Here is a 17978-nt window from a genome sequence, read left to right as displayed (position 1 = left end):
TCCCTCCCCCGACCGCACGCGTGCGTCAGGCTGCGAGTATTCCGGAGAGGCGGGATGCCGGCTTCTCGCCCCTCCGAAGCCGTTCGGACACTGCCCGAAGAGCTTCGGGAGAGCGGGGCGGGCAGATACGCGACCCCGGAGTTACAGTGGGGGAGGGGCAGAAGCGCTGCGGTCGCTGAGCGTTTGCACGTTTGCACCTCTCTGTGGAAGCAGTGCGTCACAAGAGGGAAATATACATGCTCCCCAAAACAAGAGGTGCCTTCCACTTCAGTATTCCAGATCCTCAGCACATTTGCAAATCGCGAGGGTCACCATACAGGTCAAACGTCTCCACGCAAACCACGGACCGAAGCACGTGGCGCAAGGATGCGGAGCTTTATCTGTTGTCCGTTATTACTCAGGTATCCAAGCTCAGACTGCATCCCAACGGCCAATTTCCAACAACTACTTCTGCGCACGCGCAAATCCTCTCCCTCACCCCTCCCCTTTTTTCTCAGGACGCGTTTCTCACGGGATTTGGCCTGCGGGCTGCCCCGTAGTAGAAGGTGTGGTAGAACTGAAGACGTAGAAAGAATGTGGATTGCGATTGGTTCGCACTTCACTTTCCCGGAGCTCAGTGGGCGTCGCGCGAAGGCTAAGGGAGTGTGGCGGGCGGCTCCGGGAACCAACATGCCTCGGTATGCGCAGCTGGTCATGGGCCCCGCGGGCAGCGGGAAGGTGAGGATCTGCGGGGACAGGGAGAGAAAAGTAGGAGTACGTGGAAGGCGGGAGATGGGTCCTAAGGGAGTGAGCCGGCGGGTGTGTGTATTGGGAACACTGAGACCCCACGCAACTCATTTCTGCTGTCTGGCTTCACGTTCTTTTTTGTTGTTGTTTTGAAAGGGAAATAATGGTAGTTGTTAATATTTATTGTATACTTAAGCCCCAGGCAGCAGATTAAACGCCTCGCTTATTTCTACAACAACCCTGTGAGAGAGATCTCATTTTTCTCGTTTTACAGAAAACGAGACACAGAAAGGTTAATTAAGTTCTTTGCTCAGCAAAAAAATATAAATCTAGCTTTGTCTAAACTCCAGAATCCGGCCCTGTCTCGCTCCCAGGAGGGTAAAGTGCGGTCTCATTAATTACTGTTTCTCAGAACTTGGGACATGGACTTTTGGTATTTAAGGTGCTTTTAGGTGGTACATGGACCCCACATTAAGGAGCATCAGATGATGTATTGAAGAAATTGTTCCCTTTTCATTTCTCTTTCAGTTCTTAACTTCGCATTTAGGAGAAATTATGTTCGGTGCTAGTGTGTATCTTCAGCACTTCTTTAATCCCCAAGTCTTTTCAAAGAGCAGTTCTTAGTCTCAGAGCTTTTAATAGGCACCTGTATTTAGCTAAAAATAAGAACATTTAAAGATTTTATATAATTTTATGTCTAATTTCACGTTATGTCAAATATAAGTGGTTTTCAGTTTACAGTAGGGATAAAATTTTTTCTTGTAAACAAATACTAAGGGAATGTTAGGAACATTCAAATACAGTGAGAATGGTGAAGATATGGATCAAATAACGTATGTGTGGGAAACATAGCCAGGCGTGGTGGCTCACGTCTGTAATCCTATCACTTTGGGAGATGGAGGTGGACGGATCGCTTGAGACCAGCCTGGGCAACACAGCGAAACTCTGTCTCTACAAAAAAATGCAAAAATTAGCCAGGCCTGGTGGCAGGCACCTGTAGTCCCAGCTTCTCGGGAAGCTGAAGTGGGAGGATTACCTGAACCCAGGAGGTTGAGGCTGTGGTGAGTGGTGATCGTACCACTGCACTCCAGCCTGGGTGACAGAGGTACTGTCGCAAAAAAAAAAAAAAAAAAAAAGAAGTGTGGGAAACACTAGAGTATGGAGGTGTTGTGTGGCCTCAGTCTTTAACAAACACATTGTTCTAAGCTGTTGACTTATTCTGGGTAAAAAACATGTACATGTAACTAAGATACCTATGACCTTTAACTTACCCAGAGTCTGTAGTCTGTTGGGGAAGACAAATAGATGACCTGTCAATTAAGATACAGTGTGATGTGGCCAGGTGTGGTGGCTTAAGCCTGTAATCCTCGCACTTTGGGAGGCTGAGGCCAGCAGATCACTTGAGCCCCGGAGTTCAAGGTCAGCCTGGGCAACATGGTGAAGCCCTGTCTCTACCAAAAATACAGAAATTAGCTGGGCATGGTGGCGAGAGCCTATAGTCCCACCTACTCGGGGGGCTAAGGCTGGAGAATCGCTTGAGCCTGGGTCAAAGCTGCAGTGAGCTATGATGGTGCCACTGCACTCCAGCCTGAGTGACAGTGAGACCCTTTGCACAAAAAAAAAAAAAAGATACAGTGTGTGATGTATGGAGAGGGCATTCCTGACAGAGACAACAGTATGTGTAAAGGCACTGAGAGGACAGCATGGTGGATGTGTTTTCTATAGTCTATTTTAATTTTTGGACTGATTGTGTTAAACAAGTATCTTTATAAGCTTTTGATGCCTATTATCAGAAACATTCCTTAAGTATGTTCTTTATCCCAAGCACTGTTTTGGGCCCTGGGGGTTGTGTGGGGAAAAAAACATGCACACACAAAATCCCTGCCCTTGTGGAGCTTATCTTTAAACATAATAAGTCAATTAGAAACAATTATCAAGTATTTATTATGTACTAGGTATTGTGCTAGTCCCTGTGCTTGGGAAACTGAATAAGACACATCTCTGACTTTGAACAGAGGATGACATAGATCAGTAGCCTAGAGACTTTTTTTTTTTTTTTTTTTTTTTTTGAGCCAGAAGTCTTGTTCTGTCATCCAGGCTAGAGTGCAGTGGTGTGATCTCAGCTCACTGCGACCTCTGCCTCCCGGGTTCAGGCGATTCTCCTGCCTCAGCCTCCCGAGTATCTGAGATTACAGGCATACGCCACCACACCCGGCTAATTTTTGTATTTTTAGTAGAGACGAGGTTTCACCATGTCGGCCAGGCTGGTCTCCAACTCCTGACCTCAGGTGATCCGTCGACCTTGGCCTCCCGAAGTACTGGGATTACAGGTGTGAGTCACTGCACCCAGCCCCAGATTTTAACATAGTATGGTAACAACTACATAAGGGATAAACAATTATCTAAACCAAAACTTACAAACTGATAGCCACCTCCAGACTATTTATTGACTTTGGCATTCTTTCATCTTGGAATGCTCTTCCCCTTAGGTTGGCAAGCTCCTTCTCATATACTCAGATATCCCCTACTCAGCAACATCATCCCTGACCATCCTACCTAAAGCTTTGTTTGGGCTGTACAAGTCCTGGTAGAGACACTGTGTTAGGTGTTACACTATGTAACCAGAAATCTTCCCTTTAAATACCACTTGTCACATGTTAGAACAGTAAGGAGCCTTAGTGATTATGGAGGACATCCCAGTTAGAGACAAGAAAATTGAGGGGCAGAGTGGAGAAGTAAATTCCCCAGAGTTACCCATGAGTCTAAGTCAGGTTTGAATCTGCAGCCCAGTCAGGTATCTTTTTCCCTTGTTGTCAGTCAGCCTCTTAGTTGATGAAGGCATAGTTTTCACCTTAGTGGATAGTATTCTAGAGTATGGAAGGTAGCACTACACTACCTGTTGCTTTAACCTCATGCCTTGTAACATTACAGAGCACCTACTGTGCCACCATGGTCCAGCACTGTGAAGCCCTCAACCGGTCTGTCCAAGTTGTAAACCTGGATCCAGCAGCAGAACACTTCAACTACTCCGTGATGGCTGGTAAGTCCTGAGCAGAGGCTCCCCCCACCTTCAGGAACAGTAAGGGCTGGGGAGGCAGTGAGTACTAGCTGCTTAGCACAGATAGTTATTATAGTCTGGATCCCTGGTTTTATGGTAAATAGCATGAGCTTGTCATTTGGTCACATCTGTTCATGGTGATATGTGTGACAGTATCCTTGCTTGGTCTTTGATGTAAGATTTAAAAGTAAATGGGGCCGGGTGCAGAGGCTCACGCCTGTAATCCCAGCACTTTGGGAGGCCGAGGCGGGTGGATCACGAGGTCAGGAGTTCGAGACCAGCCTGACCAACATGATGAAACCCTGTCTCTACTAAAAACACAAAAAAATTAGCTGGGCGTGGTGGCGTGTGCCTGTAATCCCAGCTACTCAGGAGACTGAGAAAGGAGAATCGCTTGAACCCAGGAGACAGAGGTTGCAGTGAGCCGAGATTGTGCCACTGCACTCCAGCCTGGGCAACAGAGCGAGACTCCATCTCAAAAAAAAAAAAAAAAAAGGAAATGGACACTTCCCTCAGCACCCTTTCATTCTGTCCCTTTTGTCCTTAGTCCTGCTGTAGGGAATCATGTGGTATATTGCTGATCACTATAAGTCAGGAGCCTGGCTTTGTTTTTTTTAATTCTTTTAATTTGTTCATTCAAGTGTCTGTTGAACACCTGTTTTATGCCAGACACCAGAGTTATAGCAGAGAATAATACAGACATTATCCCTGCCCACACCAGCCCTTTAGGAAATAGGCAATAAACAACATGATGAGCATGTTACAGAATGTGATGGCTGCAGACAGGCTCATGAGAAGTACTCATTGGGAGAGGTTGCCTTAGCTAAGATTGTCAGGGAGGATGGTGACTCTGAGGAGGGGATCTTTGAGCCTAGACCTGAAGGATGGTAATATGCTCCTCAGGCTGAGGAAAGTCCTTCCAAAATGAGGGAACATTTAGATCAATAAATATGCAAAGCTGGGTGCAGCAACATGTGCCTGTAGTCCCAGCTACTTGGGAGGCTGATGTGGGAGGATCACTTGAGCCCAGGAGTTCAAGTCCAGCCTGGGCAACACTGCAAGATCCATCTCTGAAAAATAAAATAAATAAATAAATAGCCTGGAGTTGAGAAAGGATTTGGTATTCTCCAGGAAAGCCAAGATGTCAGTGAGCTAAAGCGTAATGACTGAAAGAAAGAAGTGGGTAGGGGCTAACAGGACATGAGAAGATGGGATTTTATCCTGTTGTCAGTGGGGTGCCACTAGAGGGTTTTAAGAAGAGGAAAGGATTGACATTTGATATACGTTTTGGGGGTTTTTTGGTTTTTTTGAGACAGAGTCCAGCTCTGTCGCCCAGGCTGGAGTGCAGTGGCACAACCTCTGCCTCCTGAGCTCAAGCCATCCTCCCACCTCAGCCTCCCAAGTAGCTGGGACTACAGGTGCGTGCCACCATGCCTGGCTAATTTTTATATTTTTTTTTTTTTGTAGAGGCAGGGTTTCACTATGCTGCCCAGGTTGGTCTCAAACTCCTGAGCTCAAGCAATCTGCTGGCCTCAGTCTCCCAAAGTGCTGGGATTAGAGGCGTGGGCCACTGCATCCGGCCTTTTGTTGTTGTTGTTGTTGTTGTTTTGTTTTTGAGACAAGGTCTCACTCTGTCACCCAGGCTGTAGTATAGTAGCCTGATCACAGCTCATTGCAGTCTCAACCTCCTGGACTCAAGCAATCCTCCTACCTCAGCCTCCCAAGTAGCTGGGACTACAGGCACACACTATCATGCCTGGGTAATTTTTGTATTTTTTGTAGGGGCGGGGTTTCTCCATGTTGCCCAGGCTGGTCTCATTGCCCAGGCTGGTCTCGATTTCCAGGCTGGTCTCGAACTCCTGGGCTCAAGCGACTCACCCAGCTTGACTTCCAAAAGTGCTGGGATAATAGGCATGAGCCACCGCACTTGGCCTGATTTATGTCTTAAAAAATAACTCAGGTGCTCAGATGAAAAATGAACTCTAGTGGGTTGAGAGTAGAAGTACAACCTGCATGACTGGGCATGGTGGCTCATGCCTGTAATCCCAGCATTTTGGGAGGCTGAGGTGGGTGGATCACCTGAGGTCGGGAGTTCGAGACCAGCCTGACCAACATGGAGAAACCCCATCTCTACCAAAAATGCGGTGGCTCACGCCTGTAATCCCAGCACTTTGGGAGGACGAGGCGGCCGGATCACAAGGTCAGGAGATCAAGACCATCCTGGCTAACACGGTGAAACCCCGTCTCTACTAAAAATACAAAAAACTAGCCGGGCGTGGTGGTGGGCGCCTGTAGTCCCAGCTACTGGGGAGGCCGAGGCAGGAGAATGGCGTGAACCCAGGAGGCAGAGCTTGCAGTGAGCCGAGATTGCGCCACTGTACTCCAGCCTGCGCGACAGAGCGAGACTCCGTCTCAAAAAAAAAAAAAAAAAATACAAAATTAGCTGGGCGTGGTGACACATGCCTGTAATCCCAGCTACTGTGGAGGCTGAGACAGGGGAATTGCTTGAATCCGGGAGGCAGAGGTTCTGGTGAGCCGAGATCGCACCATTGCACTCCAGCCTTGGCAACAAGAGCGAAACTCTGTCTCAAAATTAAAAAAAGAAGTACAACCTGCACTGCTGCTGTTGTAGTTAGCCAGGTGTACACCAGGACTAGGGTGGTCACGGTGGAGATATAAGGAAGCAGACAGATTCAATATATTTTGCAAGTTGAATTAACAGCATTTTGTGGGGGATTGAACCAAGAAGGCATAGCAAAGTAAGGAATCAAGGGTGACTCTTACAACTTTGTTGAGTGTATGATATAATTTCCTGTGGAGGGAGACAGGTCGTTTTAGGTTTGGGGACGTTCTCTTTGCACTCACTAAGTGCAAAGGGAAACTTGATTTCTGTTAGTGAGTAAGCAGGTTGCGGGGAGGCAGATTGAAGGGACAGGAGGAGACGTGAAATTCTTATCTTTGAGAAAAAAGGCATTGTATTACTTTGGAACCATTTGCTTGCAGCAAACGGAAACCACTCTAAGCTAGCTTAGTTAAAAAGAGGACTTAGGATGGGCGCTATGACTCATACCTGTAATCCCAGCACTTTGGGAGGCCAAAGCAGATGGATGGCTTGAACCCAGGAGTTCAAGACCAGCCTGGGCAGCATGGTGAAACCCCATCTCTACAAGTCAATACAAAGATTAGCCTGGCGTGCTGGCGGGTGCCTGTATTCCCAGCCACTCAGGAGGTTGAGGTGGGAGGATCACTTGAACCTACGAGGTCAAGGTTGCAGTGAGCCATGATTATGCCACTGCACTCCAGCCTGGGCAGCAGAGTGAGACTCTGTCTAAAAAGAAAGAAAGCCAGATTGATTGTCCCAATTTGGATCAGTTATCTGTTATTTATCGCTAAGGGAGAGGGTAGGAAGGTGTTGTCAGTATAAATGTGTCTGTGAATGAAGCTCAGTCCTTTGTGAATGGAGAATGTAGGTTTGAGCACAAAAATAAGTAAAAACCTAAGGTAGAAGATTCTATATACTGATTCCCAAAAATTAGTAAGATAACCATACCAGAATTTTTTAAGCCTTTCCTGTTGGTGATTTTTTTTTTTCCTGAGACAGAGTCTCTCTCTGCCGCCCAGGCTGGAGTGCAGTGGCACCATGTCATCTCACTACATCCTCTGCCTCCTGGGTTCAAGTGATTCTCCTGCCTCAGCCTCCTGAGCAGCTGGGATTACAGGCACGTGCCAGCACACCTGACTAATTTTTCTATTTTTGTTTGTTTTTGTTTTTGTTTGAGATGGAGTCTTTTTTTTTTTTTCAATTTTATAACTTTATTTGATGTATTTGACGATCAGCGATTAGTTCTCATACACATTGACTGTCTGTAGATTTTTGAAAATGGTGACAGGTACATAGGTAACCAAAGTATATAGCTTATTTGGTGAATCTTCATCCTCATTACGTTTTCTGGACAGCCGCACACGGATTCAGTATGGGACATTCCTTATTCCTTTGGCCCAGACAGCTTTGTTGAGCCTGGTATCAATGCGCACATCTGGAGTTCCCATCTCCTTCATGGCAAATTTCCGAATCTCTTTGAGTGCCCGCGGGGCACGCTTCTTGAAGCCCACTCCATGGATGCGCTTGTGAATGTTGATGGTGTATTCTCGGGTTACCACTTCGTTGATGGCAGAATGGCCCTTTTTCTTCTCGCCACCCTTCTTTGCGGGAGCCATTCTGCTGGGTCCAAGTTGGAAAGTGAGATGGAGTCTTGCTCTGTCGCCTGGGCTTGAGTGCAATGGCGTGATCTTGGCTCACTGCAACCTCCGCCTCCTGGGTTCAAGTGATTCTCCTGCCTCAGCCTCCAGAGTGGCTAGAACTACAGGCGTGCGCCACCACGCCTGGCTAATTTTTGTATTTTTAGTAGAGATGGGGCTTTACCATGTTGGCCAGGCTGGTCTCGAACTCCTGACCTCGTGATCCCCCGACCTCGGCCTCCCAAAGTGCTGGGATTACAGGCATGAGCCACCACGCCCAGCCTAATTTCTATATTTTTAGTAGAGACAGGTTTCAGCATGTTGGCCAGGCTGGTCTTGAACTCCTGACCTCAAGTGATCCGCCTGCCTCACCCTCCCAAAGTGCTGGGATTACAGGCATGAGTCACTGCGCCTAGCCCCTGATGGTGATTTTGATATATTATCTCATAGTTCTCATCCTTCTAACCCAGGATAAGGAAAGTGAGGCTCAAGGAGGTGAAATAGTTTCCTTAGTGTCATTGTGTTAAGAAATGGTCATCGGTTTTCTTTTTTTGGTTTTGTACTTTTTTGGAATAGGTAATACATATTCACATGGTTCATAATGTAAAAGTACTAAAGAGTAAGTATACAGGAAAACATCTTCCTCTCAGGTCTGCATCCCAGCAGTCAGCTCCCCTCCCTGGCAGCAGCCAGTGTTACCAGTTCTGGTGTGTTCTTTCATAGCCTGTGCACATAAAATTCAAGATGTATACGTATTATGTCTATGTAGTGAATTTTTGTCTTTTATTAACACCAGTGATAGCATTCTTACACAGTTCTGCACCTTGCATTTTTCACTGAACAGTATGCCTAGGAGGTTGTATTACTATTAATACTTAAAGAGATTTTCCCCATTTATGGCTGCGTAGTATTCCATTGTCGGGCTGTACAATAATTTATTTGCTCAGTTCTCTATTGATGGACACTGCTACAGTGAAAAGCCATGTACATAAATAATTTCCTGCATATGAGTTTTTTATGTAATTATTAACTTTTATGTTCTATTTCTAGTAAGGATAACAATTTTTGAAGGGACACATATATTCTGGGCCCTATCTGTCCTTTTCAGACATCCGGGAACTGATCGAGGTGGATGATGTAATGGAGGATGATTCTCTGCGATTCGGTCCCAATGGAGGATTGGTATTTTGCATGGAGTACTTTGCCAATAATTTTGACTGGCTGGAGAACTGTCTTGGCCACGTAGAGGACGACTATATCCTTTTTGATTGTCCAGGTGAATCAACAATTTGAATGCATTGTGTTCCTTAAAGTCTTGATAGTTCCATCCTTAGTAGGAGAAAGGAGAGTATTTATAGCTCTAAACTATACTGCAGTAAAGTACCAAGCTATTCTTATTCAATGGCTGTGACTTATTAAGTATATCTATTGAGGCCGGGCACAGTGGCTCACGCCTGTAATCTCAGCACTTCGGGAGGCTGAGGCAGGCGGATCACGAGGTCAGGAGATCGAGACCATCCTGGCTAACATGGTGAAACCCTGTCTCTACTAAAAATACAAAAAATTAGCCGGGCGTGGTGGCCTGTAGTCCCAGCTACTCAGGAGGCTGAGGCAGGAGAATGGCGTGAACCTGGGAGGCGGGGCTTGCAATGAGCCAAGATTGCACCACTACACTCCAGCCTGGGCAACAGAGTGAGACTCTGTCTCAAAAACAAAAAAAGTATATCTATTAAGTGCTTGCTTTGTACACTGGGAATACCATAGAGCACAGATAGCCATGGTCTCTGGCCTCATGGAGCTCACATTTGGCAGAACTCAAGACAGTACAAACAAAAGGCATCCAAATGATTATTTAATATTCAGTTGTCATTGAGTATTCCACAGGAGTAGCACAGATCGTCACACAGATAATGGCCGTTAGAGAGGCATCTGAGGCGGTCTTTCAGCTGGGCTGGAGGCTGAGGGTGAGGAAGGCAGAGGGCACAGCCTGCTGAACACCTCCCAGGAGGAAGGAATAAAGCTGTTTTAAGGCACTGAAAAGGCCAGTGTGGCTGGAGCATAATAAACAAAGAGGCAATTGTCATGAGGTGTGACTGGTAGGAGACAGATAATAGCACATCATGGCTTCTGAAGCCAAATTGTGAATTTTCTTTTCTTTTTTTTTTTTTTGAGACTGAGTTTCACTCCTGTCACCCAGGCTGGAGTACGATGGCGCCATCTCGGCTCACTCTGGTCTCCACTTCCTGGGTTCAAGTGATTCTCCTGTCTCAGTCTCCCAAGTAGCTGGGATTACAGGCACCCACCACCACACCCAGATATTTTTGTATTTTTAGTAGAGACAAGGTTTCACTGTGTTGGCCAGGCTGGTCTCAAACTCTGGACCTTAGGTGATTCACCCGCCTCAGCCTCCCAAATGCTGGGATTACTGGTGTAAGCCACCGCATCCAGCCCAAATTGTTAATTTTCAACTTGAGCCTAACCTGGCTTTGACCATTTATGGCCCTCACTTTTTTCCCCTTGCTTTTAATTGACCATACATATACCCACAGAAAAGTATGTATATCATAAGTATACAGCTTGATGAATATTCCCAAACTATAGATATCTTTGTAGCACTTATTTATTTATTTTTGTAGAGATAGGGTCTCACTATATTGCTCAGGCTGGTCTCAAAGTCCTGGGCTCAAGCTATCCTCCCACCTTAGCCTCCCAAAGTGCTGGGATTACAGGTGTGTGAGCCATGGCATCTGGCCAATAACACTCACATTGATTGGCAGAAAACTAAAGTGTGAATAACCTCATTTTCTTTCTTTCTTTTTTTTTTTTTTAAAGACAGAGTCTTACTCTGTCGCCTAGGCTGGAGTGCAGTGGCGTGATCTTGGCTCGCTGCAGCCTCCTCCTCCCGGGTTTAAGCGATTCTTGTGCCTCAGCATCCCAAGGAGTAGCTGGGACCACAGGCGCGCACCACCATGCCTGGCTAATTTTTTTGTATTTTTAGTAGAGACGGGGTTTCACTGTGTTGGCCAGACTGGTCTTGAACTCCTGGCCTCAAGTGATCCACCTGCCACAGCTAGGATTACAGCTGGGATTACAGGCATGAGCCACCCTGCCCAACCAGAGAACCTCATTTTCTACATAAAACTTAATAGTTAGGGATTCTTATGGTGGCAGTACCTTAGGTTTTATGATTGCTTTGAGAGGCTGTGGGCCCCTTAAAAATGTGTTGGCTTTTATTTTTATCCATCTTATGGGGAAAATTTGTTTCCTCTAACTTGATGATTTAACATACTTGCTATTTCTAAAATTCTTGCAATACTCTTCATGTAGGTCAGATTGAGTTGTACACTCACCTGCCTGTGATGAAACAGCTGGTCCAGCAGCTCGAGCAGTGGGAGTTCCGAGTCTGTGGAGTTTTTCTTGTTGATTCTCAGTTCATGGTGGAGTCATTCAAGGTCTGAAGCTAAATCTCTTACAGATTTTGTGTGTGTGTGTGTGTGTGTGACAGAGTCTTACTCTGTTGCCCAGGCTGGAGCGCAGTGGCATGATCTCAGCTCACTGTAACCTCCGCCTCCCAGTTCAAGTGATTCTTGTGCCTCAGCCTCCTGAGTAGCTGAAATTACAGGTGCGTGCCATCATGCCTGGCTAATTTTTGTATTTTTAGTAGAGACGGGGTTTTACCATGTTGGCCAGGCTGGTCTTGCGCTCCTGACCTCAAACATCAAGTGATCCACCTGCCTTGGCCTCCCAAAGTCTCTTATAGATTTTTAAACTATGATTTCAAGCAGATGACAGTTCCTTTAATTATTGTGTGATTCTGAACATTTCACAAATGATTCCAGAGTTATTTTATCCCTTTTGTTATTAAATTATGATAACATGTTGTTAATCAAAAATAGTAAATTATTATATCATAGAGATTTAGGAGGAACTGCTTACCAAGAAAAAAACTGAGGTTGCTGGGCGAAGTGGTTCACACCTATAATCTTAGTACTTTGGGAGGCCAAGGCAGGAGGATTGTTTGAGCCCAGGAGTTTCAGACCTGCTTGGGCAACAGACTGAGACCCTCTCTCTACAAAAAATACAAAAATTAGCTAGGCGTTGTGGCACGTGCCTGTAGTCCCAGCTACTTGGGAAGCTGAAGTGGGAGGATCGCTTGAGTACGGGAAGCAGAGGTTGCAGTGAGCCGAGATCGCCAAGATCGCACCATTGCACACCAGCCTGAGTGACAGAGTGAGACTCTGTCTCAAAAAAAAAAAGAGGAAGTAGTGGGGGAGAAAAAACTGAAGCAGATGGCTATTTTATAACATAGTCTATTTTTAATTTTCTGAGGACCTTTTGTCCAGTTTATGAACTACCTAGATTAAATTTTTTATTAATAGCTCTTAAGGAATATTAGATGGGAAAGGAAATTAAAGTGCTGTCTAAATTGAAATTTGTGATCACTGTGTGTTATCTATATCTTCCCTCACCTTTGGGAACCAAGAGTCAAGCATTTGATTAGGGAACATTTTTTTCTATATGGCTAGCATTACTTTTAATAAAATATAAATAATTTTGCCTTTTCCACATGTTCTGAACTGGCATTTCTTTTTTTATTTTTATTTTTATTTTTTATTTTTATTTTTTTTTGAGACCGAGTTTCGCTCGTTGCCCAGGCTGGAATGTGGTGGCACAATCTTGGCTCACTGGAACCTCCGCCTCCTGGGTTCAAGTGATTCTCCTGCCTCAGACTCTCGAGTAGCTGGGATAACAGGCACATGCCACCACGCCCAGCTAATTTTGTATTTTTAGTAGAGACAAGGTTTCACCACGTTGGCCAGGCTGGTCTTGAACTCCTGACCTGAGGTGATCTGCCCGCCTCACCCTCCCCAAGTGTTGGGATTACAGGCATGAGCCACCACGTCCAGCTTGCATTTCTTTTATTTAGGCCAGTTCTGTTCCAGTGAGGAATAGAAGACTCTATGCAAAGACCAGGTAACTTTGTTGGCAACAGTCAGTTCATCTTCCCTTTTCTGTTTCCTCCTTCAGTTTATTTCTGGCATCTTGGCAGCCCTGAGTGCCATGATCTCTCTAGAAATTCCACAAGTCAACATCATGACAAAAATGGATCTGCTGAGTAAAAAAGCAAAAAAGGAAATTGAGAAGTGAGTTCACTGTTCTTCCATTATTATCAGATCTCAATTGCAGAGATGAACCTTCTGTTTTATTTAGATGGGAAGTTTGGCTGTTTATAAACCTAGTCTCCTGAATTCATCAGTCTTTCTGTCTTTTAAAGATTTTTAGATCCAGACATGTATTCTTTATTAGAAGATTCTACAAGTGACTTAAGAAGCAAAAAATTCAAGAAACTGACTAAAGCTATATGTGGACTGGTAAGCTTTTAAAGTTTGGATTTTTTGGCCAGGTGCAGTGGCTCATGCCTGTAACCCTAGCACTTTGGCAGGCCAAGGCGGGAAGATTGAGTCCAGGAGTTCAAGACCAGCCTGGGCAACATAGTGACACCCTATCTCTAAAAAAATTTTTTAAATTAGGCCAGGTGCAGTGGCTCACACCTGTAATCCTAGCACTTTGGGAGGCCAAGGCAGGCTGATCATTTGAGGTCAGGAGTTCAAGACCAAGCCTGGCCAACATGGTGAAACCCTGTCTCTACTAAAAATAAAAATAAAAAAATTAGCTGGGCATGGTGGTGTGCACCTGTAATCCTAGTACTCGGGAGCCTGAGACAGGAGAATCACTTGAAATCGGGAGGTGGAGGTTGCAGTGAGTTGAGATGACGCCACTGCAGTCCAACCTGGGCAACAGAGTAAGACTTTGTCTCAAAAACAAAAAAAAATTAGGCCAGGCGTGGTGACTTACGCCTGTAATCCCAGCTCTTTGGGAGGCCGAGGTGGGTGGATCACCTGAGGTCAGGAGTTTGAGACCAGCCTGGCCAACATGGTGAAACCCTGTCTCTACTAAAAAATACAAAAAGTAGCCAGGCGTGGTGGCGCATGCCTGTAATCCCAGCTATTCAGGAGGCTGAGGCAGGAGAGTTGCTGGAACCCAGAGGCAGAGGTTGCAGGGAGCCGAGATCGTGTCATTGCACTCCAGCCTCGTCCAACAACAGAAAGACTCCGTCTCAAAAAAAAAAAAAAAAAGCCAGGCATGGTGCTGCACACCTGTAGTCCCAGCTACTCTGGAGGCTGAGGTGGGAGGATCCCTTGAGCCTGGGAGGTCAAGGTGTAGTGAGCCATGATCATGCCACTGTGCTCTAGCCTAGGCGGCAGAGAGACCCTATCTCAAAAAAAACAAAAATAAAAACAAAAAGGGGGCCAGGTGCACAGTGGCTCACGCCTATAATCCCAGCACTTTGGGAGGCCAAGGTGGGTGGATCACTTGAGGTCAGGAGTTCAAGACCAGGCTGACCAACATGGTAAAACCCCGTCTCTACTAAAAATACAAAAGTAGCGGGGCATGGTGGCGCACGCCTGTAATCCCAGCTACTCAGGAGACTGAGGCAGGAGAATTGCTTGAACCTGGGAGGCAGAGGTTGAGCAACAAGAGCAAAACTGTCTCTGGAAAAAAAAAAGAGAAAAAAAAAAGTTGAAGTTTTTTGGGGTTTTTTCCTCAACACCTGGTCAAGTGTTTGCCTGTGTCCAGTCATTTGCCATATAAAAAGCACAGTTCAACCCTATTTTCTGCAAAGTGGAGGAGGGAAAAGGGCTGTGGGCTGGTCAGTCAGCAGTTTAATTTAGAAGTAGTTATTGGTAGTGGCCAATAAATTTACCAACATATTATTTCAAACCATTTGGAGAGTTCAGGACTGTTTGTTCTCCTGTGAAATTTCCAGTGGTTGTTGAATTCAGATAAATAGCCATGAAACAGTGTCTAGTTAAAGTAATAAGCTAACAAGTGTTCTAGCAGATCAGAAGTTAGAAAAATCAATGATTTACTCTCTGTGTCTAGCTATCCCTTCTCCTCCTCTTCCTGTAAACACATCAGTGTTTTTATTCAGAAGTACAAATGGTTATAAAACTCAAATATAAGTTGAAAATTATGTATTTTGCACAACTTCAGAATGAACTTTTCTTGAAATCCGCAACTTGTAGATTGATGACTACAGCATGGTTCGATTTTTACCTTACGATCAGTCAGATGAAGAAAGCATGAACATTGTATTGCAGCATATTGATTTTGCCATTCAATATGGAGAAGACCTAGAATTTAAAGAACCAAAGGTAATTTCTGGTTTGGGGTGTTTGTTAGCTTTTGATAAAAATATTTGCCAGCACTCACTGGACTCTTGCATAATCCAGGCGATTCCTTAAATTAGTTTTTTGTCTTATTGATGGCAGTTAACTGGGCTTTTCTGGGTGATCTCTGAAATTAACACTGTACTCCACAAGCAGTATCACTTTTACTCTACTTTTGTTGAGGCAGTATGATGAAGCCTGTGTGTATGTGTAAAGAGGAGGTGAAATTGGGCTGCCCTCACATATGTCATTGAGAAGACTAATGATAGTATCAGCAAAGCATTTTTTTATTTATTTTTTATTTTCCTGACCACTAGACTACTAGCAAAGTAAAGCACTATCACAGGAAATTAGCCAAGAATCATCTTGAATGTAAATTCAAATGAGAAATGCTTCTGAGACAGAAGCACATTAATTTACTACATATCTGGAAAAAAATCTGTCAATCATGCCTTTTCTTACTATTAACAGTTACCTATAAGCAACACCTGGAGCTGGTGCTGGGTAATTAGTTCCACATAGGATATTACCTGAAAAATATTTAAACACATACTAGTTCTGACTGAGGGGAAATGAATATATTTTCTATTTTGTGTTTCCGTTGTGTCAGGAACGTGAAGATGAGTCTTCCTCTATGTTTGACGAATATTTTCAAGAATGCCAGGATGAATGAAGAGTTTACTAAAAGTAACCATCTATACATAAAGAGCTTGTGGCCAAACCAGCAGAACATTCTTCTCTTCAAAGGATGCGATAGTAGAAAGCTACTTATTTTAATGAAAAAAGTAATACTGCGTTCTTTATCAGCCGCATGCCTGAATCAAATTTTTAATTATTCTGAAACTGCTGCTGTTTAAAGTGGAATCTTTTAGTATTATAACAGCATCACTTTAGATTTTATAAGTCAAAATTGAAATGAATGCACATAGATTTATATATAAATTAGCACCTGAGCTAAGGTTAAGGCTAGTCTGAACTTATTTTCACTTTTTGTATTATTTTTGAGATGCAGGAATTACTGTAACAAAATATGTATGTCCAAAGGGAAAAAGCTGCAAGGATATACATAAGACCATTGCTTATCTGTATCTTCCCATTTTCCTATATTGAAAATGTATATTATTTATATAACTTAAAAAGTAAAAATAACTATGTTTTGAGATATGTATGTGTATATATAAAAGAAACAGAAAGGTTTTTAATGATTCTTGGACCTAGATAACAAGTACACTGCAGTGTCTAATTTGATTCATTTTAATTAAGCAAAATGTGGCCGAGCGTGGTGGCCCACACCTGTAATGCCAGCACTTTAGGAGGCCGAGGCAGGTGGATCACCTGAAGTCAGGAGTTCAAGACCAACCTGGCCAACATGGTGAAAGCCTGTCTCTACTAAAAATACAAAAAATTAGCTGGGCGTGGTGACGCATGCCTGTAATCCCAGCTACTTGAGAGGCTGAGGTGGGAGAATCCCTTGAATCCAGAAGGTGGAGGTTGCAGTGAGCCAGGATCGCACTATTGCACTCCAGCCTGGGCAACAGAGTGAGACTCCATCTCAAAAAAAAAAAAAAAAAAATGTGAGCATCTGTAAGTATCGGTGGTAGCTTATGCCTGGGGGCCAGGCTAGAGGGAAGGGTTGGGTGTCTACCCCATGGTCCACTCAGGGAGGAGCATGATGAGTAGGCAACATGGGGGATGTGCTGGGCTGCCTGGGGACTTTCCTGTGGCCCTTAGAGGATAGAGAGTGTGGAAACAGCCTGATCTCCCAGGGTTGCTAATTCTTAGAAACTTATTGTCACATGGGAGGGGAAGAAAGAAGAGGCAGCTTTTCAGTTGCCGTCTTCCTTGGTCCTCCCTGGTTTAGCTTCTAGAGAGTATGGTATGTGCCTGTGGAGAAAAAGTGAAGGACCTGATTCCAGTGCCTTCCCCACTGGACACTGGGGTTTCAAAGATGAATCTGACAGTTCAGTCCTCGAGGATTTCACTGTCTCATAGGCAGGGCTGACAGAAATTCAGTAAATTTACACCAATTTACTGAAGTTCTGTGGATGCCAGGCACTGGGGATAGAACAGGGACGCACAGTGCAGGCAGGGCCTTGCTCACGTGGGGCTGCCATGCTGGCCTGTGAGACTGACCATGAGGAAGGAAACCTCGGAGAGAGGATGGAAAGAAAAGCAGAAAAGAAATGGCGAGTGATTATGGGGCTACTTTGGGCTCTTTGTCAAAAAAGACCTTGCCTAAAAGGTGCTATTTGCCCAGTCAGCTGAATGCGAAATCAGATGTGGGAACATGGGGCCCTATTCCAGGCTGGGAACTGGCAGAAGAAATGGCTCTCAGGCAGCAATGAACTTGACTTTTAACATAAGAAGTTTTCTAGTAATAAATAGGTTAAAAACTCTGGGCTTTCACTATGTTCCAAGCATGTAAGTTCTAAGCATTTTACATGTAATTCATTTCATCCTCACAAAACTATGAGGTAAATACTGTTACTGCCATTTTCAGGTGAGGAACTGAAGCACAGAGAGGCCAGTTAACTTGCTCAAAATTATAGAGCTAGTATGTATTGGAGCTGCAATTCAAACCTGGAGTCCAGTGCCCTTCAGTTTCTCCATTTTTAGATGCAGTGCATTGGGTTCATTCATTCACTCAAATATTGATGTTTCCTACATACCATCACTGTTACAGGCACAGGGGACAAAACGGACGAAGTGCTGCCTTTTTGGTA

General features: G+C 44.7%; 1 protein-coding gene and 1 pseudogene across 2 annotated transcripts; one reads left to right on the top strand and one right to left on the bottom strand.

Moving 5' to 3' along the window:
- The first annotated feature begins 44 nt into the window (after window positions 1–44).
- On the top strand, window positions 45–16417 carry GPN3 (GPN-loop GTPase 3). Of its 2 annotated transcripts, XM_002823732.6 has the most exons (9): window positions 45–401; window positions 498–717; window positions 3658–3766; window positions 9132–9299; window positions 11351–11475; window positions 13052–13167; window positions 13299–13395; window positions 15112–15240; window positions 15866–16417. In XM_002823732.6, exons 1-9 carry the CDS (start codon window positions 55–57, stop codon window positions 15926–15928), a joined length of 1374 nt encoding a protein of 457 aa, XP_002823778.4. In that variant the 5' UTR covers window positions 45–54; the 3' UTR covers window positions 15929–16417. The 2 variants fall into 2 exon arrangements, with proteins under 2 accessions (XP_002823778.4, XP_024113056.1); XM_024257288.2 differs by lacking the exon at window positions 498–717 and having other exon boundaries at window positions 237–401.
- On the bottom strand, window positions 7614–8102 carry LOC112135842 (large ribosomal subunit protein eL31-like; annotated as a pseudogene).
- Window positions 16418–17978: the final 1561 nt, after the last annotated feature.

The sequence above is a fragment of the Pongo abelii genome, chromosome 10 (assembly GCF_028885655.2).
Source record: "Pongo abelii isolate AG06213 chromosome 10, NHGRI_mPonAbe1-v2.0_pri, whole genome shotgun sequence".
NCBI lineage: Eukaryota > Metazoa > Chordata > Mammalia > Primates > Hominidae > Pongo > Pongo abelii.
This window is presented reverse-complemented; position numbering and strand designations above follow the sequence as displayed.